Below are 26,146 nucleotides of genomic sequence, written 5' to 3'. Positions count from 1 at the left end.
TTTTATTACTTAAGATGTTTGCAGTTATTATTATTATTTGAACTTTACAGTAAAAACAAGTGTCAAAATACATTTTCTTTAGGGATAAAACCTTGTATTTTTGAGGTTTTCCCTTTTTTTCACCTTTAAAAAAATATTTCACCACAAGCAAATCAATAAAAAATGCTCCAAATTTACTTCAGCTGAAATATAAGTGTTAACTAGCATCAAAATTTAATAAAGGTTTTTGCATATGTATCTTAACTCAATTTAAGGTCGGTTCGTATACACATCAGGGCATCATTTTTGCCTCAGTCTTCCAAAACTTTGGAAATGCACGATATATAACAGCATTTTCTTTCTGTACAGGTAAGTTCCTCTCAGAGGTGAGAGGAGATTGTGGAGGGACGGCCGATGTTCTTGGAGAGAGGAGCGGCTCTGTATGGCTCTCTTTTCCCACCGGTTTGAATTCTAAGACCTTTACAAATGAGACCTTCAGCAACTCTTCTGAAACATGGGAAAATGTCACTTGTACCTGGATTTTAAACACACAGGAGAATCAGACAGTCAGGATCGACGTTTTTCATGTAGATCAGGACACGAAACTGAGGATAAAATTTAGCAATAAGACAATTTTCACAGAAGAGGATGGCACATTCTTTATAGGCTCTGGGAGGACAACTGTGGAGTGGAGCTGGACAAATGGCACCAGAGCTCCAAGAAAATTACACCTGAGTAAGTCTTTACAAGAACAAATCCTCAAATAATTCATTGAACAAAACGTTCTTACATCTTACATTTAGATTAAAATTGACAGGGAATATGTTGAGAAGATATCCTTGAAATAATGTTGGGATCATAATCAGATTTTATCACGAGTGCCAATACTAATCCAACATATTCTCTAAAAACTTAAAAACTTTAAAATGAGCTGTTTTTAATAGAAATACTTCATTTATGAAGAACATATTACTACAGGGTATCATTCATAAACCCTCACTTAACATCATCATCGCAAAACACAACATGAGTTTGTGCTACTTCATGACAGATTTGTTACAGTATTGGATCCAGTTCATTTGTTCCCCTCCGGTAATCAACATTACAGTAATCTGTTTACTGGCCCAGTAATAGGGGTGGGCGATATGGCCCTAAAATAATATCATGATATTTTGGCGATATGACAAACAAAAACACTGAAAAATACTTTTATTAATTTCAAGAAGACACTATTGCAACAAAATAAATGTTATTCATTCATTCATTCATTATCTGTAAGCGCTTATCCAGTTCAGGGTCGCGGTGGGTCCAGAGCCTACCTGGAATTATTGGGCGCAAGGCGGGAATATTCCCTGGAGGGGGCGCCAGTCAAATGTTATATTAGTATTAATTATATTAAATTAATAATATATTTTATTGCTTATTTGAATTCTATTTAATACAATTTAATTTTAGTACAAATCTAATAATTTCAAACATTCAGAAGAAACAACCAATAAATGTAAACATTTGTTTATTCTGTAAACAACGGTAACTTACAAATATTTTTCTGACATTGTATAAAATATATACAGAATGTTGATATTTTATATCCACACCACCTCCATACGACTGAAGTCACTCCTCTTTTGGAGCAAATTCTTTGACCGCAGAGCACATTTCCACCTTATCACTCTGCCATATGTCGCGTACCTGCATAACGTCATTAGGTAAACAAGTCAGAATATCACGATTATCACGATATTGATTTTTTTTTAGTAATTTTAAAAAATGTTGCGATGCTATTGCACACTATACGATATGGCACAGCTCTACCCAGTAACGATACTAATTAATATCAGTATGTTATGTCTAATTTGAAATAACATATTCAACCGTTAATCTGCTGTAGGGAATAAAACGTTCCCAGATAAGTTTTGGTTGTGTCCAGGATTTAATTTTTTTTTTTCCATATTCATTTTCTACAACTGCTGAAAAATCAATCATTTTGATTCATCTACATGGGATATGTCTTTAAGTCTCTATTTTGGAGTCTTTTTAGATCATTTCCTTCAGGGCTTGAATTCACTGCCCTTAGTGTCCAAGAAATTCCTGTTTCCACTCATTCCTGTGTGTGTGTGTGTGTGTGTGTGTGTGTGTATCAGGATGGACTACGTCAGGGAACGGTCACGAACCCGCTCAGGTTCCTTACACACACTCCGACAACGACCCCGTGTCTCCCTCTCCGGACACTCGGAGCAGAGTCACCCGTGCACCAGACATTCTTGGGTCCAGCAGCGCATCCCCCGTTGTGTACACTCTTTGGGGTATGAGTGTACGAGAGGGCGGAGGCGTGTCTGTGTCAGACGATAAGAACGGACCCCTTATTCCACAGGAAGGCTCACACAATGGACAGGAAAAGGCTGGAGCTACAATCTTTGACCTTGCAGACACCGTCACACACACTGACACCCACACTCGAACCACTCTCTCTCACACACATGCAAAGACACACACGGTTACGCAAACTGCCCCCACTTCGGCTCTCTCGAATGACAAAACAAAACTGCCACAAGTCTCCGCACACACACTGGCCGGGCATTATGACGTTGCCATGGCAACAGGAGCATATTTTAATAGAGAACCTGACAATGCATATACGGTCCCACAAACAAAAGCACTCACAAACAGATCTCCGGCCATTGACTCTCACAAGCAAACGGATACAAAAATATACTCAGAGACACACAATGGCACTAAGGGCGCTCTATTGAATTCGGCAGCTACAGTGGCCAGCTCTCACACACTTGGTCAATTCGACTCAGTCACAGATAACGAGGCTTCAAATAGGGTCTCCAGAGTGGATGGCTTATTTACTGTCACTAAAGGTGACTTCTCCATGATGACATCCAATGATGAGGGTATCTCCATGGCTACAACTAGTCAGCCTTATGCAGCGAGTCTTGCAACTACACCTCGCAACAAAGCACAAGGGTCGGCAATGGACCAAACCAGTCACTCTTCGAGAGCAAGTCTCCCTAACCATGATAGTTCCTATCAAACGCAGTCAGCTTTCAATGATTCAAACACTGTTAGTGACTCTCCAGCTGTAGTTACTCAAAATCAAACTACATTTTCTCATAAAGACATCACCAGCCAATCAGCAGCTTCTGAAATTCCATATATCACACCAAGTAGGCAAGAGGAACCTTTATCTGAGGGTCCCACACTTTTACCATTTGAGACACACCGTCCAAATATTGATGTGACGTCAAGAACAGAGTCAGACTCAACTGTGCTTTCTGTGGATTTAACTACAACACAACCCTTGCACAATTTTCATACTAAACACGCTACAATATTTACACAAACAAGTTCAACATCAGTACATAGCATTACTGACCAGTCAGGCTCTACCGATGCATTCAGCCCCAATGCAAACACAATAATATCTTCAAATCCCTCAGATTTACCTCTGAATTCTGCAACATTAGTTGCAGGTTTGACTGAGGAAGCTAGAAATTTCAGCCCCACTTCACATTCACCAAATACAGTGAGTCAAGAAATGAGTTCAGCTATATTTCCATCTAGTTTCACACTTCCATTTGTCACAAAAACCCCACAAATTAAGCCTACTGGGACCCCTGACCTTAGGGTGGAAGGTCTTTTCACAACCGAGGAGTCTCTACCTAGCAAAAATGATCAAGAATCTGATACAGCAACTTCATACGCTACATATCCTCTTACAACAGAGTCAATGACATATAGACAACACAAAAAGACCCTGCATACACTTAACACTCCACATATCACACAAGTCAACACTGCCATTCCTCAGTCCACAGATTTCCCCCAGGCAGACCACAGCAGAAATGACATTAGCCATGCTAACTCCTCTCAGAGTAGCGTCTCATTAGGTCCCATGATACCTGTTAGCATTTCCCAATCTATTAGCTTTGAAACCGGATCAATGGAGATCACTCATAGCATTACCAGCCTCCCCAAACAGACTGAGAGCACTGATCCTGTGACTTCTACAACTGTGAGTCCTGTAATTAGTCTCAGCTCTGCCTCCAGCACAGCTGGAGAGGCTGTTAGCACTAGCACAGCTTCACAGGGGGCTAAGAGCATGACTCCAGCAGCGAATGCAACTATAATGAGTACCCAAAGGGCCAAAACAACCACAAACTCAAACTCAACATTAACTTCAACCCCTCTCAGTACAAGTGGAAATACACCAGTCCTCCAAACACAATTTCCAATAGCACAACCTGGTACATCAACCCGAACATTAACGGTTAGCACAAATTCTGATCAGTCTCCAACTGGATCACATAAACCTTCAACACCAGCGTTCTCTCAGATGACTTCTCTTCATCCTTTCACACACAAATCTGGTAAAGACTGGTCACACAAAGGGCGGTACTATGTTGTAGAGGACCAACCAGCTATAATCAAAGGTGAGCAACATGTAACTGTTTGTGTCACATTTATTTCACTCTAGATTCAGTTAGTTTTGTATAATTAAAGGGATATATCAGAAAACACAAGTCATTTTGGCATTATAATATATTTATACATTTAATAGTTATAGTTTTAGATTTGCTAATTATAAAGTGTCCATTCTTAATATTATGACCGCCATGTCCTCTCATTGTCGACTTTGTTAAATACACCTACCTCGTTCGTCCACCTTGTAGATGTAAAGTCAGAGACTGTAGCTCATCTGTTGTTGCATAGTTTATGTTGGTTGTCCTTTAGTCCTTCATCAGTGGACACAGGGTTCTGTTGAATGGATGATTTTGTTTGGTGGACTATCCTCAGTCCAGCAGTGACACTAAGTGGCCTTAAAAACTCCAGCGCTATTGCTGTGTCTGATCCACTCGTACCAGTACAACACACTCTAACACCACCACCACGCCAGTGTCTCTGCAGCACTGAGAATGATCCACCACTCAAATCATACCTGCTCTGTGGGGGTCCTGACTTGAAGAGCAGGGTGAAATGGGGATAAGAATTTATAAAGAGAGAAAGATGGTCTGTAATTTTAGAACTACAAAGAAGAAAAGAAACACCTGGTACTCAGGTACGGTCAGTGGAGCTGATAAAATGGACAGTGGGTGTAGATACAAGGAGGTGGTCATAATATGACAGGACCATGTAGATATAATAATTTTCAGTTTCCATATTGGATAACTGTTGTTGTCTGTTGTGGGCTCTGTATGAAATAAGATCTTTTCTTGCTTTTTTAAGTGGAGACATTTCAGGTGCTGTTACAGGTCGTACTGGAAGGAAACCCCCTCTCGCACGTTGATCTTGTGGAGGTATTGTCCATTTAAAGTCATTTTTGTATCTTATTTAAACCACAGACCTATTATACATCGACCAAACATTTTTAGGTTTCCAGTTTCATGATTTTACAGAGCGCTAAAGTCTTCCAGGAATCTGGCGTTCTTTCTTGAAGCTGCACACTGACAGCTTTGATTCTATAGATAGCACAGACAAAACCATAAAATGGCACACAGATTATTACTGCCTGAAAGCACAGGCTCCGCATTGTCACAGCGAAGTGCTACTTGTGAGAAAGAACCACACAATCCAATGCCATTTGTGTAAGGCCAAAATTGTCTGTTTTCGATGGCACTGTATTTTGGAGGCACATGTTCACAAACACCACTGCATTCATTTCTAGATGTCGATTTCCAGTCATTTCTAGAAATGTACCTCTTCTAAACCGTTACAGATTTTGAAGTAGTCTTTCAGTCTTCAATGAGAATCCACAGAAAAGCTCTTGCCTGGTTCCTTTATCGAAATATGGACTCTTATGGACATTACACATGCATACAAATGCTCATGGTATGTTTATTTATATGTTGTTATTGTTTACCCCTGTGTGCAGGTGGAGCTGTACCTAAACCGAGTCGCAGGGTACCAAGGCCAGCAAGTGACCTGGCACAGGTAAGAAGGTTACTGTATGTGTGCATATGTCATATTTATTGGATTGGCAGTCTGTTAAGAATTATGATATAATGGCTGTTTGACCGCAGATATAGTCTCTCTTTTTTACACCTGATAAATACTGCCTGAGTGGCTGTCTAATTAACAACTCATTGCTATATTGATTGTTTGTTGATCTGTAGTGGTGCGGTGCTGCAGACAGTAGTCACATTCCACACAGTGGAGGCTCTCTCCTGGCTGTGGAGGGTGGAGTCCTTTCTACAGGTGGCAGGGTTAAGTCCTCTTCCTAAAAAGGGTCTGTTTGTGGGTGGAGTCCGTGTGAACAACATCACTGTAGGAGGTGAGTCATCACCATATGTAGACAGGAGGAGCACATTCAACCATAGAGGCTTCCTAAGCTGTATTAGTTTTGCAAGAGGAGGCTCTGTAGTGTATTTTGGGATTGACTGGACTGACCAAAAGACTGTTAAGTCTTTTATGGTACAATGGGTTACATTTAAATTTAAATGTAGACGATTCTGGAGGACCATGGTGCATCTTTTAAGGTGTTCGAGTAAGAAGTCTGTAGACTGTACATGTTTGAAGTTTAACATATCTGTAAGTTTATATTCACTGTTTGAATTACCACAAAAACACATCTGTAATTCAAGCGTAGTTTTCTAGCATTGTTTTTGTAAGTGTTGACTTTCTTGGAATGTTAACAGTCTCTTGAATTTGGTGTCAGTGCCACCTTAAATTAAGTTATGAATCTGAAACAGCAAAAAAATAAGTAAATAAATAAAATGAAGCAGGCATGGAGCTTTTCAGTGTCCCGAAATCTGTCCAAATGTCGCTTCTCTGCGGTGGCTCAAGCTGTTCACTTCAGACCAAGACACTTAGTTACTTTCCTATTTACTGTGTCAGGGCTGTGTATAAACACTGTGCCTTTTTATCTGCGCACAAACAGACCTGAGAACAGCAAGTGGTGTGGAAACATTGCCTTTAAGGGCAATGTTTCTCTGGGTTCTGTGAAATACAGATCATTTACAAAAAAAAATTATTACTGACCACCGTGGACACTGCAGATTCGGACCGGGTTAAAATGTGATTTGATAATTGCTTAAATCCCCACATGCAAAAATAATCCAGCTCAGACAAACCTCCAAACAGCATCCAACTACATATCTTCTCACTGAAAGAAATAAGTTCAGCTTTCTGTCACCTTCTCCCTCTCAGGCCTCCACAATAGCGTGTGCTCCTGGTTTACGTGTCCGTCGGGATTCCAGTGTGTGTCTTCAGAAGGCAATGCCAGCTGTAGGTCTCTGTGCCACACCGAGTACTGCAAACACCACGGCATTTGCGTCCATCACCCTGGACAGCAGCCCCTCTGCCAGTGAGTGACATGCCAGAAAATGAACATTGTTTATCTGCTTGAGTCTGAGGCCTGAGAAATGGCACTGTAATATTTCAGAATGTAATAATGCTCATAGATCAATAAAATGCTCATAGATCTTCATCCCCAGTCTGTTCACACTGTCTGCACTGTAGGTGTCCAGTGGGTGAGGACTTCTGGTTTATGGGTCAACGGTGCGACCTCCGTATGACCCGACAGAGACTGGTTGGGCTGTGTTTCGGAGTGCTGCTTGCTGTAGTGCTGCTGATGGCCTTCCTGTCTTACCTGGCTGTCCGTCGCTTTAAGAGCATGCTCATGCAGGCCAAAGTGGACCAGACCCGTAGTAGGTAGGTTACACATACAATTTTTTCTGCACCTCATTCTGAAATAAGTTGATTTCACCCAAATGCACCTTATGCTATCTTCCTAGTTAGAGCTGAAATATTCACTGTTTTAATATCTCACTTTGCTAGAGCTGCATTTTGTATTATAACATACAGGGGTTGGACAACGAAACTGAAACACCTGTCATTTTAGTGTGGGAGGTTTCAGGGCTAAACTGGAGCAGTCTGGTGTCCAATCTTCATTAACTCCACACTGCACCAGTAAGACCATGTGCATCCAATGGTTCAAACATTGTGTCCTGAAGGCGGTGCCGTGTATCAGGACGACAATGCACCAATACACACAGCAAGACTGGTGAAAGACTGGTTTGATGAACATGAAAGTGAAGTTGAACATCTCCCATGGCCTGCACAGTCACCAGATCTAAATATTATTGAGCCACTTTGGGGTGTTGTGGAGGAGCGAGTCAGGAAACGTTTTCCTCCACCAGCATCACGTAGAGACCTGGCCACTATCCTGCAAGAAGAATGGCTTAAAATCCCTCTGACCACTGTGTAGGACTTGTGTATGTCATTCCCAAGACGAATTGACGCTGTATCGGCCGCAAAAGGAGGCCCTACACCATTATTGTGGTCTAAAACCAAGTGTTTCAGTTTCATTGTCCAACCCCTGTACTTCAACAACGCTGTCTGAACGAGATATACGATGGCAAATTTAACATTGATAAATGAAAACAGTAACGAAGTAGAACAATCAGAAACAACCATGTACTCATGTGCAGTGGAACCACAACTATGTATAGAATTTATAGAAAATAATCTCTTATTAATAATGTAGTTTCACAATTGCTCAGGAACATCACTGTTTGATATTTTCTCTACAATGGCCAGCCCTACTATGAGCTATTATCCTGATTTTGTTATCGGAAAGGGTTTGCAGGAAATTGTTCGCCAGTTTAAACAAACCTTGGGTTTGGAGGACACAGCAGTGAGTGTGACACAAAGGAGGGGCTGAATAACACACACATATATACACACACACACTCACAGAGGCAAGGTCATGGTCAGCAACACCATTTGAGCACACTCTCTTGGAAATGAAAGCATAAATCCTTTGAGCATTAGAGGAATTGTGCAGATATTTTAAGCACACAGTTTTTGTGTATGGTGTGTTTTTTTTTTGTGTATTTACTGAAATTATTTAGTTAGTACAAGTAAAGTTTTGGGCCATATTTGGGGCATACCTATTATCTGGCCTATAATTTCCACCACATATTTCCAAAATAGTACCTTTTACAGAATGAAAAACTAGCAGTCAAAAGATTTAATTCTGCATGGGTTTCCTCCGGGTCTGTGAGGAGTGTGGTGTGTTCTCCCTGAGTCTGCGTGGGTTTCCTCCGGGTGACTGTTTGTGAGGAGTGTGGTGTGTTCTCCCTGTGTCTGCATGGGTTTCTTCTTGGTAGGTTGATTGGCAACTCAAGTGTTCATAGGTGTGAGTGTGTGTGTGTCGCCCTGTGAAGGACTGGCGCCCCCTTCAGGGTGTGTTCCTGCCTTGCGCCCAGTGATTCCGGGTAGTCCCACCGTGACCCTGAACTGGATAAGCGCTGACTGACAATGAATGAATGAATTTTGGAGCATTTCTGCTGGTTCATTTATAATGAAACGTTAACAAAGTGTGAAGGACAGCTGCTGTGTTCAAATGATGCAGTAAAGAAAGAAATCAGCACAAATGGAGATGGCAGATGTTGGAGACATGGATATCATAGTGTTTACAGATGCCTGAACTAAATGTTGGAGAAGTAGATATTCAGGTCTGAGCTAAATGTGTTTTGTTTATGAATTTAACCCCGTCATTGAGCTCCGTCTGGATCACGCCACAACAGATTAGCACAAGTGGCTCATTTAGAAAAAGCAATAGAACTTCATTTTGCCAGGTACAATGCAGAGTGTTTGTTGAGTTTCTCTAAAAAGCCTTATATGTTTGATGTTATTGTTGATGTTATTACAGAGTGGCCTTGAAGAAGTCTAAAATATTAAAGGCCTCCAGGTGGCTTTTTGGAACAGGGATTAAAACACATGCTCTTTAAAGGGAGCCCAGGAGGAAGAATACCATATCTTGCTTAGTGTAATTTTAATAATGCGGACATTTTGGTAGCATTTCTACCTTTTTCAGGCCTTCTGGGTGCTCTGGAAAACATCTAATAAAATAAAATGGGACCTGGGTTAATGCCCTGTTTAAATCATTCCGGTTGTTTAAATTAAACCACCTCTGGCTTACAGTGTCCTTACTAGTCAGCTTCCAGGTCTGTATCTGATAATAAGCAGTTATTTCAGCCGATTATAGATTAAACGTAGGCTCCACTCTGTTTGCCTGAGAAGTTACCGCAGGTTTAACCACTTTGACGAGCTGTCGGCTCGTTTTTGGGGAAGGTCCTGGCCTGGTTCGGAGGATTCGCTGGACAACCCTGCATTCACCCGCTCTGACGAGTTACTGCACATGAGAGCCCTGGACCGCACCTGCTGTTACCATGACGACACTCTCTCCCTCGCCTCCACGTACCAGGACAGTGCCTCGCACCTTAACACTGTATATCCTCACAGGTAGGATATCTGCACTTACATAAGTTTATAGTTATGTTTTTAGTGTACTGTCATACAAAGACACATTTGGTTGCTGCTGTTTTAGTCAAATTACGTCACAGGTGATTGTCTGCAACGGCTTTTTCAAACATAAATAAAAGTAATAGCAATGTAATGATCCAAAACATTTGATTTGCTTTTGTTAATAACGCATACAGGAATTTAGTGTATTAATTTTTTAATATGATAATTCATTATTTACCAAATTTGGCCAGAGGTTCCTCCCATAATTCACTCTTATAAACAGAGCCTAGTGACGACTTAACGGTTTTATCTAGCCGTGTAAACACAATTGTCACTATTGTTAAGTTCAGAAGGTAGATTACTTATGTTCACCCTTTCTCTTCCCCTCTCCTTTCTATATCTCTGTCTCTCGCTCTCACTCTCTTTCTCACACACACAGAGAGCTCCTGTTTCTTCTTCTACATGGTTTAATTCATATTTGAGCCACGAGCTGCGCTATAGCACCAATTATCTCCATTAAACATTCTGTGTCTATTGCCAAGTCTTTACCTGAAAGGTTTATTCAGCAAATTAAGAGATTCTAATTCAAAAATCATCAAAAGTTTGTCATACATATCACATTAAACATTTATCTCTCTCCCAAAAAATAAACGATTAACATTTTAACTTTATTTTTGTGCTAAAACTTTGAATTGATAGCACTATTATAAATATAATACAATGGTTTTGATCTTATATTGATTGTTTTATTTTATGTTTAAACATTCATTGTTTAAACCAGTGTGATTATTGCAGCAATTTTTTTTTTATTTATTTGTTCATTTTTTAAATAATTGATTGACAGCCCTAATATTTACCAAATCTTAACCGGTGATACAAATTCATTTCTAGCTTTAATTCATTACGTCTCTTCACTAGTTTCCTAATTGGAGAGCTTACAGCTAAAGGTCTTAGCAACGACAAATAGAAAGGCATTGTTTTTTTTATTTTTTTCTCCAATTTATTTGTTACCTGATCGACACATGAGCTAGGACTCCCTCAGCCACACACAGTGCCACCTATCACATATGAAAATACCTGGACAATCAGGTCTGGACATTTTCCTGTGTTGCCTTTTCACACGTTGGGGATTTTGTGTGTCAGACACATTCTCACAGCAGGAAATTAGATGCTGCTTACACAACAACACTAGAAAGCTCAGTACTCTTGGAGGAAAAGCTTTGTAGTAATAAGATCAACTTACCAGAGTGTTTAATGCCCACTCCACAATTTAACAGTGTTATTAATTTAACAAAGCCTTTGGGAAGCCCAGCTCAGTTCTGCTATATCAGCTAAAACCACACCTGTGCTGGTTATTGATTGTGCCTTGTGATAGGGAGGGCCACCCTACTCACCCAATATTAGTGAGGCCATTTGTGCACTGTCCTCCAGGGCCAAAACGATACATGGCTTTAAAGCAAAGCTCATGTCTAGACAACAATATAATTCTGAAATCTTGATATGACTTAGTATGATAGGCTCACATCAAAAACAACCCTCTTTGAATTGCTAGCTTATTAGCTTACTGATGTTAACTATGCCAACTGAAAAATATGTACCTCATTTTAATGTAAAGGAAAGCTACTGAAATGGGAACAAAGTGTCCCAACTGCACACTTAATATTAATTCGAACTAATATTTTCATTGTTACAAACATCAAAGTTGCGTATGGGCTACTTTAATAATCCACTGCATTCTTCAGAACAAGTATGATAATGATAATGGAAAAAGAGGAGCTTCTCACATCTGGAAATTGTTGGCTTTGTCACAAATGTCACTCTACTCCCTACAGAGTACACTTCAAAGATTATAAGACTTGAATACTACACTCAGACAGTGTAGTAACTAAACGTTAAAGGTTGTGAAGCTTGTATCAAATGTAGATGGTTTTATTATCTGACAAAGCACTAGTGTAGAGCAGAGAATAGTTTTATGACCTATACTGTGCACTACGCAGTGTGGAATGAGTTTCAGATTTTGAAAAAAAAAAAAAAGGGCGAACAATGTTGCAGTTGCAGCTTGGAGTGACGTGGGTTGTCATAGCAACAGTTCATATTGTCCTGTTAGTAAGGAATGGTGTTGTATAGTATGTTAAAATTTTGTTTACTAGCTTGCTGAACTCAAAATATTAAGATAAGTACATAGTATATACAGAATAGTATTAATGAGTAGCACACAACTTGGTCGCAGCCAAAGACACTGAGTTATACTGACTTGGCATAGCATTCAACTTTTATTAATATATCTTTGTTTTAGTTCTCAGTATCGCTGGGACCTGAGCAATTACAGTTTAGCAGACTGTGTGGTCGACTCTGGAAAGGCTAGTGACCTGTCGGTATGTAGCTGGCCAATCGAACCAATTCAGTGGACACCTTTCCCCCTACTACAGCAACTCTCCAGAAATACAGCTCCTGTAAGTCTCTCTCTCTCTCACACACACACACACACACACACTCTCGCATACACACACACACACACTCTCGCATACACACATTATTCCTGTGTTGTTGTAATTGCAGTTAAATGCTGAATTTATTTTGTTTCACCTCAGGTCAAATCTTCACGTCCTCGTTCTTACTGTGAGGGTATGGAGCTGGTGGACATGGAGAAAAGCTGGACAGCGTAAAGGACTAGTAGAGATCACCAAAAACTCTTTACAAGACAACACTAAGACTGAGTACTGACCCAACTGCAGCAGTATTTAAGAATACTTGAAATTTTAAGGACAATACGAGCTATGCTCCATAGTTTGTTTTCACTGAGAGCTTTTTCCTTGATGTATTTGATGAAACAGACTTGACAGAGACTATTTCCCTTGGAGTTTCATGTGAGTGGACTTGCCGGGATTCCTGGTTCAGAATTCCAGTCAGAGATAAGTGCCTGTGGATAAACAAGTTACAATATTGGTGTATTGTAGTAATTACAGTGGTTGGTACTATGTTCTCTTATCGGCTACATATATATCAAGACACTTTTTTTCAAACCTGAACATAGACCTGGACAGAAAAGAGTTTTTCCAGTGTGTTCTTCAGTCACCTAAACTGTTTGGAGGGATATTTATATGAAGTTATTCCACTGGACGGTTAAACGAAGTTCAGAGACCCTGGATGATACAAGGACCACAAACGCAAAAAGGATGGATCATGGACTTGTGGCACTGGCCCCTGCAGAACCCACAATACATGGAAGAACAGTACAAGGATTTGGAGACCATACAGTCTGTTTGCCACTTGAAATTTGAGTTTAAATTACCGCAAACATCCACAAACAAAGTAAAGAAAAGATTTTTAATCTCAGAATAGTTATGTTTCTCAAATTTCCATTTTGCCATTCAAGAGAACTGAAATTTTGAAAAATAGCAGACAAAATAAACAAAATACCAAAACAAAAAGTACTTTTTAAACATGTATCGGAATACATTTATTCCCCTAAGTGTCCACAGCCCTTCGTCTGCTGCAGTGTTCTTTAGAAGTCACTCTTGACCCAGTAGATGAAAAAAGGGAAATATTTTAGTCATGAAAATCAAACAGCATCTCATATTTATAGCAAAACACCAGCCATTTTTAGCCTAATCTCTATTAGGAGTCTTGCCCATGGTCTCTTACTTGGGTCAGATTGTGTTCCTACCCGAGGTGGGCATCAAGACCTGCAGAGTGTGGAGAGCACAAACCATTTCTTAGTGAATATTAATTCCAAAGAGTTTGGGCCAAAAGATTTTTTTTTTTTTGAGTAGCTTTGGACTGTGCCATATCGTTATTTGAATAGTTAACTTATTTTTTTAAACATGTACATTTGATCTACTTTAGCATCATTTGTGATGGTGGGCAATTTTGTACATTAAATTATGTTCAATCTACATGAATGTGGAAATATTAAAATATGCTGATATCTTGTAACCCAACATGAAATGCTGGATTACTCATTTATTCAATAACAGTTGATTTTCTAGAAACTTGGGGCTAGGAATGAAGTACGATTTTAGTTTGGACATCCACAACTCATGTATTCTCCTTTCCTGCCCTCTTGTGCCCGTTCGTCTGCATTACACCCAGGGCTCCTTCTTATGCAACTGGCCCTCCATAACCACAAGGGGGCGCCAAGAACGTTTTTATCGTGATTTGTGATTTGCTTTGTCTACATTTAAAAAAACAAAACAAAATCGGCATAAAGATAACATTAGGGTAAATAGAGAGGGCTCCATTAGTATGAATTTTGGCTTAAGTTGACCTGGTTATTGAATATGTCCTGGCTGCAGCATTCCATTCTGTATTCTGACACACACACACACACACACACACACACACACGGGTCCAGATTGTTTCTTACATATCTGACATTTTGGTCAAACCCAATTCTCAATACTGTATGTAAATCAGACATAAAATCACCTTGACACATGTTTCACATGTTTTTCCACTGATCCCAGACACTGTTGATTTAGCCAAGATATGGCCAGAGTCCATAGTTTCTTCTTTATTTTTGGAGCTAGAGATATGAGGCTAATGTTGCTAACAAACACTGGAAGTAAATGGTCACCCAAATAGCCTTTGTTAACATATGTCAAAATGTTCATATATTAACCCCAGAATACACTGACAAACAACGTCAGCTTACATTAATAGAAATTATATTAGGGAATAATTGACTGACTTTACTCGTTAAACCACGTTAGCTAGGAGCATACTATCACATTGCTTAGGAAATATATCACTAGGACTATCCCAGTTTTCAAATACAGTAAATAATACTGCGTCTTATACCGTATTAGGACATGTTAGCTGTGTCCAAAATGTCCCATTACTCACTATTCCCTACTTAACTAGTTACTCTCTATTTAATATTATAGTACTGATAGTACCGTAGAGTAGTAAACAATTATTGGAACTACATCACATTGATTTTTACCAAACAATGCAGTGTATTTTGACCATGCACTAATTGTAGTGTTCAACATCAGTTATTGTAGTGCAGTGGGACACTACAAAATGGAGGACCCTCAAAATAGTGCACTACATAGTGAATAGGCCACAGTATTATTCAATGTTTTTTCTACTCTGACTAAATTAAAACCTGGAAGTGTTTTGAGCAGTTTGGGTGAAGTTTATTGGCATTTATGGACAAAGGCTAATTGGGTGACTATTTACTTCCAGTGTTTATTAGCAACATTAGCCTTTTATATAAAAATTAAACTAAAGTAGCAACATTTGGACTCCAAAGTTGGACTCTTAGCCGCTCAGCTACAACCAGGTTTAGTAGAAAATCATGTGAGTGTTGCTCTTTGCTGAACTATTCCTTTTAGGTCAGCAGGCTCAATAGCAAATGTAGGTTAGAGGGGTAAAATCCATCTGTTTTTGGGGCTGTGGAGTGATGGAGTACACATATAATCACAGCCACTGCCACAAAAGACATTCTCTGTAGTCCAGGACTCGGTTTAAGAGAGTTGTCTTTGTTGTTGTGCAGTAAGATCGCTTTCTTGTTTGATCTGTTGCTAGCTTGGCTGTATTCAGGATTTGTTGACACCACAGGGAAAGTGTTGAGGGATGTACAGTTTAGTGGAATATTAGCACTGTGTCCAAAACTGTACTATATTCACTATATAATGTGCTGTTTTGGGGTTCTTCCATTTTGCAGCAGTGTCTGAAAATATAGTGCACTCAAAAAAAAAAAATGCGCTGCAAAATGTACAGAAGAACCCATGTACACTAGTGAATACCCATAAATGGTTCACTACCCTCTTAATTCTGTTCCTTATAATAGTGCATTATATAATGAGTAACTTGGAGAATAGTGATTAGGGAGCCATTTTGGACACAGAGCGAGAGAATGTTCTAAAGTTAGAGAACCACATGATCTCTCTGAATATTAGCGCAGCTGCAGAGGTCCTCAGTTCTGCTGTAAGTCTATCTAGAGTCTGTTTTCACACAGGTGTGGTTCTTCTTGTGGCAGCGCCACCTGGAGGTGAGAGTGCGCACTGCTTCACAGAATCTAAACTCTGACCAATCATGTGACTTGAGTTCTGCTCTACACAGCGGCCGAGGCCTGTGTCCGCTGCTAGCAGTGCAGGAGGCAGCCCGTTGTCCAGTGGAGTCACAGCGCCGTGGGTCAGGAGTGCACGCGGACCCCCACCGCTGAGGCCTAGCCTGAGGCTATCATGTGGGTGGAAGCTGCCACGCCCATAAACCAAGGAGTTGGGTGGAGTGGCTGCCAGGGAATAGAGTGCAAGGTCCCGTGAGCGTGAGCGGTAGGAGCCCGCGGAGGAGCGGCGCTGCAGGGAGCCTGGGTGGGAGCGGGGGCGCAGGCAGTGGTGGGCGCGTGCTCTCAGGGCACGGTGCGTGTCGATGAACAGGTGCACGGTGAGTACGCCCACTGTCTCTGCGATAATGAAGGAGAGCGCACCACAGTAGAAGCTCCAGCCATACCAGTGACTACGCTTCGACTCACTCTGGTTCGGGTCGCCCGAGTTCGATGAGATGTACACGATTATCCCGATGATGTTACTGAGGCCTGGAAACAGAGCACACACAAACGAAAATTACTTTCAGTTACTGATCAGCCATAACATTTAAACCACCTACTTATTTCTTCTCACTGTCAACTAACTGATTGTATATTGGCTGTATACCTGTACTTGAATGGCCAGGACCCAGAAGGACCATCAAAGTCTGTGGACTATTCTCTGTCCAGCAGTGATACGGAGGGGTTTAAAAACCCCAGCAACACTAAGTGTCTGATCCACTCAGCACAACGCAAACTAAGACACCGATACCATGTCAGTGTCACTATACTGCTGAGGATGACACACCATGCATCATACCTCCCCTGTGGTCTGGTGGAGGTCCTGACAATTGAAGAACTGGATAAAACGGTGAAACATTAAAGTATGAAACATGAAAGTATGCCGAGAAACAGATGGACTACAGTATGTAGTGTAGTAACGAGGTGGCCATAATGTTGAATAATATATAATTTTCCCCCTTTAAATGCAGCAAAAACTGTCATTACTTTTCCTGGAAGGGTTGCACTATTTATCATAACATTGCTGTGAGACTTAGCCAACTGTGGTCAGGTACTGATGCTGGATGACAGAGAAGCCAGACCACAGTATTTTGACCTTTCTGAAACTCTCATGGTCAGCACAACTGACTGAATGAAGATAGAATGTCTTTTGAGCTTTCTTTATATAAATATTACACAGTCTCTTGCTTGACTTTATTTTAGCCTGTGGTGGCTAGCAGTAAAATTTGTTGACACTCATTAATCATTTTATTCAAATTACTGAGGCAAATACATTAGTAAAATGTTGCTTTACCTCACAAAATAATAACGGCGGTAAAAAGTCTAATTTATCCAGGAATAATAAGCAAAAGTAGAGCACACCCCGCGCAAATTCACTACAGGAACTACATTTCCCACAATGCACCGGCGTCTTTCAAAACGCTTCAGCGGTTAACGTTTCATTTAAAGCCAGTTTACTTCGGTTTTCGCAGGGAGCCGGATATTCCTAAATATATAAAAGACAGTAAAACAAGCAGTTGACAAGGTAATAATAGCCCATAGTGATATATTTTGATTATAACGAATTATAAACGAATAACCCAACAAAAATAGTTCACCACAACAGTAAACGGCCTGACACACCCTCCCTGCAGAAAATAACGGTAGATAAGAACATAATACCATCCAACATAACTACACATCAGCATATTTATCTTTAGATAGTCTGTTCACTTCTGTACAGTGCCGTATTAAATTACGAGCTGCAGAAGTTTAGAATTTAATTACACAATCCCTATCACGTTTTTAGTGAACCCCATGTGATATTAGAGGAAGAAATGTGGATTCAATTTGAGGATATGGTGCAAAACTGATAAAATTTATACTGTTTCTGTTTTATTTATTAAAAAAATGTGCACATAGTGGGGTACATTGTGTGTTATCCCAGTACAAGTGGTCTAGAAACAGCTGTTAGACACCACAAGGATTCCTAGCAGTATCAGTGTTTGTGAAACTTCCAAACCCATACAGACTGTCTGCGGTGACATCACCCTATCACTTCACAGTGAACTTAAGCTGGACTTCTGTAGAGTTGAATGGGCGATCATAGACTGAAAATCTTTGCAGACAACATAAGCACTTTAGTATGAGCACCCTTCTACTTTTCCTTTTCTAACCTGTTTTATTTTTTCATTGATGTTCATTAACCTACCAGCTGAGACGAAAAAAATCCCTGCGCTGAGGATGACGTTGTGACGGCTCTTGTAAAACTCACTGGCAGCTACACACACCCCGCCGATGAACAGCAGTCCAACACTCATGATGGGGAAGAGGCTGGAGGCACGTACCGCCCCTGTAACACAAGCACATACTTTGAGCATCTCATATATGGGTTAAAACAGAAATATCTAGAGCTTATTCAACACAAACAATGCTTAATTTTGTGTGGAATAATGATAATAACATAATAAGTAAATAATCCTGTCCTTCAATCTGGGGTCAGCACTCCCACAGAGCAGGTATGATTTGGGTGGTGAATGACTCTCAGTGCTGCAGTGACAGTAACTGTAATGTGACAGTGTTAGTGTGTGTTGTGCTAGTATGAGTGGATCAGACACAGCAATACCGCTGGAGGTTTTAAACTCACTCTCTACTCTGTTAGACACTTCTACATTGTTGGTTCACCTAGTAGATGTAAAGACAAACAGTAGCTTATCTGTTAGTGTTGGTAGTCTCCTAGAACTTCATCAGTGAAAACAGGATGCTGTCGGCTAGATGTCTTTTGTCGGTGGACTATTCGAAGTCCAGCAGTGACACTAAAGGGTCTAAAAACTCCAGCAGCCACTGCTGTTTCTGATCCATTAATACCAGAAAATTTTTAGTTTAAGTGCAACTTTCAAATTTCCATGACATGAAGAAACAGATTTCTTTGTTGTCCCTGAATGAATCAGGTTACGTTTCATAGAGTGGGTCCTCCACATGGGGGCAGTCATTAAGTTTCAGGTGTCAGTGAAATAACTGGAGAAAATAACCGGTTGCTTATGACAAATAGTCATAAGTAATTTTCAGAAATAGATTAAATTGCCGATAGCCATTGTTCTTTATTTAGAAGCTTAACATTTGTGTTTATTTATTGTTTATTTGTTTTATAATTGGTGAAAGCTGCAGATACTCACGGAGCAGGTATTCGGCTGCATCATGTTCATAATCAGCATCTTCTGGGAAATGATCAATATTTTTGCAGACACCTGTAAACATGCCTTTGAGACAGGTTCACACACACACACACACACACACACACACACACACACACACACACACACACACACACACACAGGCAGTTAATAAACAAAGCCCATTTTCTACTTCATTTCTCTTTAGCATTGTCAATGTTTAAATAATGTAGTCTCTCTCTTTGAACAGTTTACCTTCAGCCTTTTCCTTTCAGCTGAAGATAAAATGTTAATCTACATAACAATGATCATACACGAAGAGTAAGAAGTGTTATACATCCACGTGTTATAGTTAATAATGGTTCTTCTGTAACCTCCACATCTTGTTCAAGGATCCACAGTGTACAGTGGATCCACCTCTGAAACACTGGGTACAAGGCAGGAACACACCAGGCCAGTCCATCACTGGGCAGTAAATAAATTAAAATTTATAAACTAAACTTTTTCCACAATATTGTAAATGTAAAACACTATATGTGATCCTGTTATTTCATAACTGCCCGTTCACTTACAGTCATTTGCAGACGTTTGGCCACCCCTTGTAAATTTAAATATAGTATTTTCTGAAAGTTACTGCTAAATCTCTACATATTTGTTTCATATGTTCAAGATTAAACGAAAGCAGCCATTAAGCACCTGTTATTCATTTTTAAGTTTCCAAAAATTACACAGAAGCCTCCAATACTGAGAATCCAACAAGATCTTTCCCTTCTTAATCAGTATTTTCTTTAGTCTTTTCTTACGTGTAGCTACAGACACAATGTGTCATTACAATCTCAATTAGATCAACGAATTACAGCTGTTTTCAGCAATAAAAGCAGTTCACAGACTGTATAGAAACTTAAAGAGACACACAACATCCACACAAGCACCTACCCACACACACCTCAGGTGCCTTGCAAAATTTTCTATCCTTTCCTATTTTCTGTATTCTATCTTGAATTAGATTAGATTAGATTAGATCTGTCTGCAAACATTACATGTAAGATAACCTACTTGCAAAATGGTGAGGAAAGTTAAAGGACAAGTGAACAACATGAGTTTCCAAAAAGGGAATTCAAAACTTATTAAAACACCTGGAGAAAAAGGGCTCTTAACAACAACGCAAGATCTACATTTCTCCAAAACTGTCTCCATCAAATAAACAACACTTAAAGCCTTTGTTTTGGTGAAAAAGAAGGCAATAAAGCTCAACACTGGCTTTCGGTCGAAACAAAAAAAAAGAGCTATTACTGAAATAAGGAAATAGACAGTAAAGAAGAAGTTGGCAATAGAGAAATGAAATCTTCAAGGAATATAACAGAGAGCATGTCTGCTGCCATAGCAATGTTATCTGTTTGAGTCATGGCTCAAAATGTTATTCAGATTTGAAGACATGTAACAACATCTCAGTGATTTCTTTGATTGAAAACTTCATGAACACTGGTGTACAGGAACATGTTTTAATAGGTCAAGAAATACACTCTGGAAAACAATTCCAGACCAAATTAAAAGTGGAGCGAGATATTTATTAAATAAAGAAGATACTGGGTATAGTTTTAATAATGGAATGGACACCCCAGAACTGTGACCTCAGAATTACAAAACATGCTGGAGGTGGGATCTAGAGAAACAGAAAATGCAACTACTTAGAAGTAGACTGATGGGAAAATATTCCTGTGGGTTTCTTTGTGAAACTGAAAGAACTAGTTTTCAGAAGAAGAAATGAAAGGCAACATTACTGTGAAAAATTTAAAAAGCTGACTTCTCAGAAAAAAAGTTTTTGGCCCCGTTCCCACGGTTCTGTTTTTAACCGTTTGTCTGTTTTTAAAAAATACACATTATCATGCCTGTCCAGTAGGGGGCCATAGTACCTCTTAAAGAGAGACATCAAAACACGAGAGGAATTCAGAGGTTTAATCACGCTGTACCCTGGATCGTAACATTCTATTACATATTCATATTATCACATCAGGGGCAGCACAGTGGAGCAGCAGGTAGGTGTCGCAGTCACACAGCTCCAGGGGCCTGGAGGTTGTGGGTTCAAGTCCCGCTCCAGGTGACTGTCTGTGAGGAGTGTGGTGTGTTCTCCCTGTGTCTGCGTGGGTTTCCTCCGGGTGACTGTCTGTGAGGAGTGTGGTGTGTTCTCCCTGTGTCTGCGTGGGTTTCCTCCAGGTGACTGTCTGTGAGGAGTGTGGTGTGTTCTCCCTGTGTCTGCGTGGGTTTCCTCCTGGTGACTGTCTGTGAGGAGTGTGGTGTGTTCTCCCTGTGTCTGCGTGGGTTTCCTCCTGGTGACTGTCTGTGAGGAGTGTGGTGTGTTCTCCCTGTGTCTGCGTGGGTTTCCTCTGGGTGACTGTCTGTGAGGTGTGTGGTGTGTTCTCCCTGTGTCTGCATGGGTTTCCTCCGGGTGACTGTCTGTGAGGAGTGTGGTGTGTTCTCCCTGTGTCTGCGTGGGTTTCCTCCCACAGTCCCACAACACACATTTGGTAGGTGTATTGGAGACTCAAATGTGTCAGTGTGTGTCTGTGTGTGTGTGGGTTCCTGCCTTGCGCCCAGTGATTCTGGGTACTGGATAAGCAGACACAGTAAGAACTCACCACACTCCTTACAGGATTGCTTATATTAATAATTGATGAAGAGTACATTTTTATTTTTACCAGATTCCTCAGGCAAAATTAGCCACTGAAATGTCACATGCTACAGAAAGCCCACGTGCGTGGACTGGTGGAGCACTGGTGTGGACCCTGATCGTGCGTATGTACATTCACATGGGGTTATAGGGGTATAGAAATGTTCCCGGCCACAGCTGTCAATGTACAGAATGGATTTCTTCCTCCAAGGCTATAATGGCCTTTGTGTCAATGCCAGCCACATCTGTGAAGCCCGACCTACCCCAAGAGGATGGGGCTGAAAAAAAGGAACAGGCTGCAAATTTCTATATATTTCAAAGGGAATAAAGTATGAAAATCTTGTTTAAAGTCCGATCCCTTTGGCATCGTCCATCATATCTCTTTAACACTCACCTATTCACACACATGTGACATTGACGCCTCTTTAACAGCCTGAATGCTTCATTACACTTTCCATTAAAAGAATTGACGCAGAACTGATATAGGTCAGAGAGTGCGAGTGGCAGCGAGAGTCGGGTCGAAGGCACACAGACACGCTGGATGTGAAGGTGACAAAGTTATAACTGTGGCATAAACCTTAACATGGACTGAACGCAAATCATGATGCACTGTGCCCAAACGTTTGGATTATTAATGTATCCAGCTGTTTACTTTAAGTTGTGTCAACTGGATTTTGGCAAACACATCATCTATACGGAATATAGGAAAGCATTAAATGAATATCTCTAGAGCAGATGCACAGGAGTCTAAGGATACCATGTCCAATGCCAAGTGTTGACCTTAGCATTTGATTGTGGAGCATTCAGACTTCATACTCTGGAGAGATAAAGCATCATCCAGAACTTCTGGGATAGATTGGAATAGATCCAGAACCAACATCAGTACCTGATCTAAATAATGCTTATGTGGCTGAATGCCATAAAACGTTCACAGATATAACATTTCCGGGTTTGTGTACACTATGTGGCCAAAGCGTTGTGCACACTCATCCAACATTTCTTCTAAAATCAAGAGTAAAATTTTAATGAAAAACTTTTTATAAAATTCTGTGGATTTTTCCTCAACATTTGCTGTTCTCTAGTCTGTTTGCATGTTCAAAGCCTAATTCGTTTATGAAGCATGAAGCATGATGAGGATTTTGCTCAGTTCCTGCTCCATAGGTGGGTATATTGATTATTTTTTCTGGCTCTAAATCTGGAAGAGTGTTAATTGCATGAAAGTAAACACAGACCTAAAGTGCTACAAAACGAAACAACTCGAGTTACAAATGAGTTTCTGTGGTAATTCAAATGAAAACATACAGACAAGTAAAACTTTAGCCACATACAAAAACCTTGCTTTTCCACTGAAACATACTGTTCCACCATAAAAAACAGCATGTAAACCAACCAGAGATCAGCATTTCCCCACAGTTGTACTCTTTTCTAATTTTGTGGGAATGTATGGACTTGAGAATTGATGTTAAAAATTGCTGTATGCTTTTTTCAAAATGTAAAAGTTTGGTCAATATTAGGTAAACTTTGGTGAGGAAACATAATGCACTAATTTTAATAACAGGTTGAACATATTCAGAAACATAACTCTAGTCTTGAGCGATACACACTACATGGTACATTTCTTGACAGATGTCTTGCTTTACTGCAGTGACAGCCTCTATTTTTCTAGAAAGGTTTTTCAAGTGATACTGAAACGTTGCTTTAAGTATCTGATGGTATTTATTAGATCAGGTTCTGATGTTGAATAAATGATCCTTGGTCATAAATCCCACTCATCCCAGAGTTATTGGACTGAGCTCTGCATTGTGGAATTTTGATGAAATTGTTTTGTACTTATGTTAATTGTTAATTTGTAATAAATCACTTCTAATATTTAATTTAAATTACTCATAGTACACTGTAAAACCTAATGCTCAAAGTAATCAACTGGATTGAGTGTTTCTAACTTAAAATATATTGAAGAGTTGCACTCAGTTTAATAATTCAATTATTTTCTCATTTGAGTCCTATTTTGGGGTTTAAAGTAAAAATAGCTGGATATGAGGGATTTAACTGAACTTAAATATTATGAGTTTATGCAGCATGGCAAGTCAAATATAGAACCAGTGCAAGGAGTGGTGGTGCAACAGGTGGAATAACTGTAACATATCTCCAGAGTCCTGGGGTTGTGGGTTCGAGACCTGCGTTTTCACTGCCCTGAGGAGTTTGATGTTTTCCCCCCACAGTGCAAAATCATACATTGGTTGGTGGACTGGTCGTGCAAAAGTGTGAGTGTGCAGTGCCTGGTGATGGACTGGCACCTTGGGCACAGACAATGAATGAATTTATGGTTAATTTATTTAATAGCATTGAGTACCAGAAATGCATATTTTTTGAGTTGTATTAAGTATTAAATGAAGTTGTTGACACCTTAAAGTAAATGTGTATGCATACTTCTGATTTTGAGTTTAACTAAATTTTTTTTTCAGTTCTGCACTTATTCAAATTTACATTGTATAGTGAGTAAACTAGTCATGTTATTTTCACTACATTGAGAGCTGCCTGATTGAACACTAAAAACACCTTAAAAGTGTGCTTAGATAATTAAGAAGGTAAAATTGACAGCAAGAATTATGTAAAAATAAAATTCACCAATAAAAAGAAGCGGTAACACAAAATATAACAATAGATATAGTATTATTACTTAATTGGTGTAAATTATATTAAGCATACCATTAATAATGCCAGTATTAGTAATATTTTACATGTAGTATCAGAACAAAATACAAATAGATTTACCAGTGTTTATTTTCACATAGCACTTCTGATAACTGATCATTTGCTTTTTATTATTGGAGTGTAGTAAATTTCTGGAATTCTGACTATGATCAAATATCAAATAACAGAATGCTTACCTTCCATACAGCACTGGCGCCAAAGCCCAGAGTGTGTGAGCACCTCCTCATTCTTTCGGGTGGTGTCGTTGTCGCTGGCCCCCTTGGTCCGACACACCCCGGGCGAGTAGAGCCAGTAGTCAGTTCCCACAGCGATGGTCATGAGGCTGAAGGCTGCGAAAGCCCCTGCTGTAGTGACCAGCATCTGTGCTCCACGATTGCACACCCTCATGACTCCACTCGGTCACCCACACACACAATAACAGAATGGACTGGTCAGCCTTGCTTGGACAACTCATTTGTGGATCTCATTTTTTTTTCAGCTTCTAGTGAGCTCTGGTCATTCCCACAATGCAAAGGCAAAGATATCCAAGAAATGGCCTTGAAGAAGGACCCCAGTTTCTTTCCACTGACCCCTTGATCTGAAGACACCAGAGTGGGATCCAGCAGAAACTCATGCCATGAGCGCAGATAAAAATATCCCATGTAAAATCCTCTGATTCTTCAAAAAGTGTAGGTCAAGGTGTGTCATTATCCACGACGCTGTCCAACAACTGAACAACTTACCTTCCAAATACATAATTACAGAACTAGTTTATCTTACTCCAGGATAATTCCAGGGCTGTAGTTTGGTGTGCACTTTTTGGGACAGTTGCAAAACAAAGTGTTTGCTCTCTGGTGGTGGTCAGTTCATTTCAACAGGGACCACCCCCTCTATTGATCCTGTATTGTGCATGAAGCAAACCCGGGCAGTGCTTTTGGTTCCATTGAAGTGGCAGAGGGTTTTGTTTTAAATATTATTTCTTGACAAATATAAATATCTTTAGATAAATCACGTGAGCTCTCTACACGTCTGCATAGACAGGTGCACATCCATTTACTTCAGCTAACTTTCTGTATAACAATGCATTAGTGACAATGATTTCATGGACTTTTATTACATTTATGTATATTTAAAACTGTAATACATAAACCAAGAATGATCTAATGTGAAATTCTGTGCTGATAGAACTATTCATAGTGGCGGTAGTAGGATATGAAAGTGTGAAGAATTAAATGCATCTAAAAGGTACCTCAAAAAAACTTCTCAGCGTGCTCAAAATAACTCAAATGTGCTACGAAACTAAACATCTCGAGTTACAAATTAATTTCTGTGGTAATTTAA

At 39.9% G+C, this 26,146-nt stretch overlaps 2 protein-coding genes across 3 annotated transcripts in view; one reads left to right on the top strand and one right to left on the bottom strand.

Annotated features, from left to right (window-relative positions):
- Positions 1 to 14,301, top strand: part of si:ch211-14k19.8 (serine-rich adhesin for platelets) — a 15,218-nt gene extending 917 nt beyond the window's left edge. Inside the window, exons 2-11 of one of the 2 annotated variants that reach the window (XM_066659893.1) lie at positions 349 to 714; positions 2,124 to 4,418; positions 5,212 to 5,282; positions 5,858 to 5,916; positions 6,099 to 6,256; positions 7,132 to 7,288; positions 7,444 to 7,635; positions 10,012 to 10,233; positions 12,533 to 12,689; positions 12,828 to 14,301. In XM_066659893.1, the coding sequence (XP_066515990.1) occupies positions 349 to 714; positions 2,124 to 4,418; positions 5,212 to 5,282; positions 5,858 to 5,916; positions 6,099 to 6,256; positions 7,132 to 7,288; positions 7,444 to 7,635; positions 10,012 to 10,233; positions 12,533 to 12,689; positions 12,828 to 12,902 (3,752 nt within the window). In that variant the 3' untranslated portion in view covers positions 12,903 to 14,301. Of the gene's footprint in view, positions 1 to 348; positions 715 to 2,123; positions 4,419 to 5,211; positions 5,283 to 5,857; positions 5,917 to 6,098; positions 6,257 to 7,131; positions 7,289 to 7,443; positions 7,636 to 10,008; positions 10,234 to 12,532; positions 12,690 to 12,827 lie in introns of both variants that reach the window. The other variant, XM_066659892.1, reaches the window with a different exon arrangement.
- Positions 14,302 to 16,193: 1,892 nt separating this feature from the next.
- Positions 16,194 to 25,213, bottom strand: cacng3a (calcium channel, voltage-dependent, gamma subunit 3a). The gene is made up of 4 exons (XM_066655892.1): positions 25,003 to 25,213; positions 19,447 to 19,530; positions 18,483 to 18,623; positions 16,194 to 16,780 (listed from the first exon to the last, which is right to left on the bottom strand). Exons 1-4 carry the CDS (start codon positions 25,211 to 25,213, stop codon positions 16,194 to 16,196), a joined length of 1,023 nt encoding a protein of 340 aa, XP_066511989.1.
- Positions 25,214 to 26,146: the final 933 nt, after the last annotated feature.

Source organism: Hoplias malabaricus, chromosome 2 (genome assembly GCF_029633855.1).
Source record: "Hoplias malabaricus isolate fHopMal1 chromosome 2, fHopMal1.hap1, whole genome shotgun sequence".
Lineage (NCBI taxonomy): Eukaryota > Metazoa > Chordata > Actinopteri > Characiformes > Erythrinidae > Hoplias > Hoplias malabaricus.
The sequence above is the reverse complement of the archived record's forward strand: the minus strand, read 5'-3'. Positions and strand labels throughout refer to the sequence as shown.

Bases quoted from the DNA above. Each gene is read 5' to 3' on its own strand.
- cacng3a (XM_066655892.1), bottom strand. From the start codon at position 25,213: ATGAGGGTGTGCAATCGTGGAGCACAGATGCTGGTCACTACAGCAGGG. The intron at 19,531-25,002 runs GTAAGCATTCTG...CCTGTCTCAAAG, and splicing joins GCGCCAGTGCTGTATGGAAG to GCATGTTTACAGGTGTCTGC. The intron at 16,781-18,482 runs GTAGGTTAATGA...CTCTGTTTCCAG, and splicing joins GATTTTTTTCGTCTCAGCTG to GCCTCAGTAACATCATCGGG.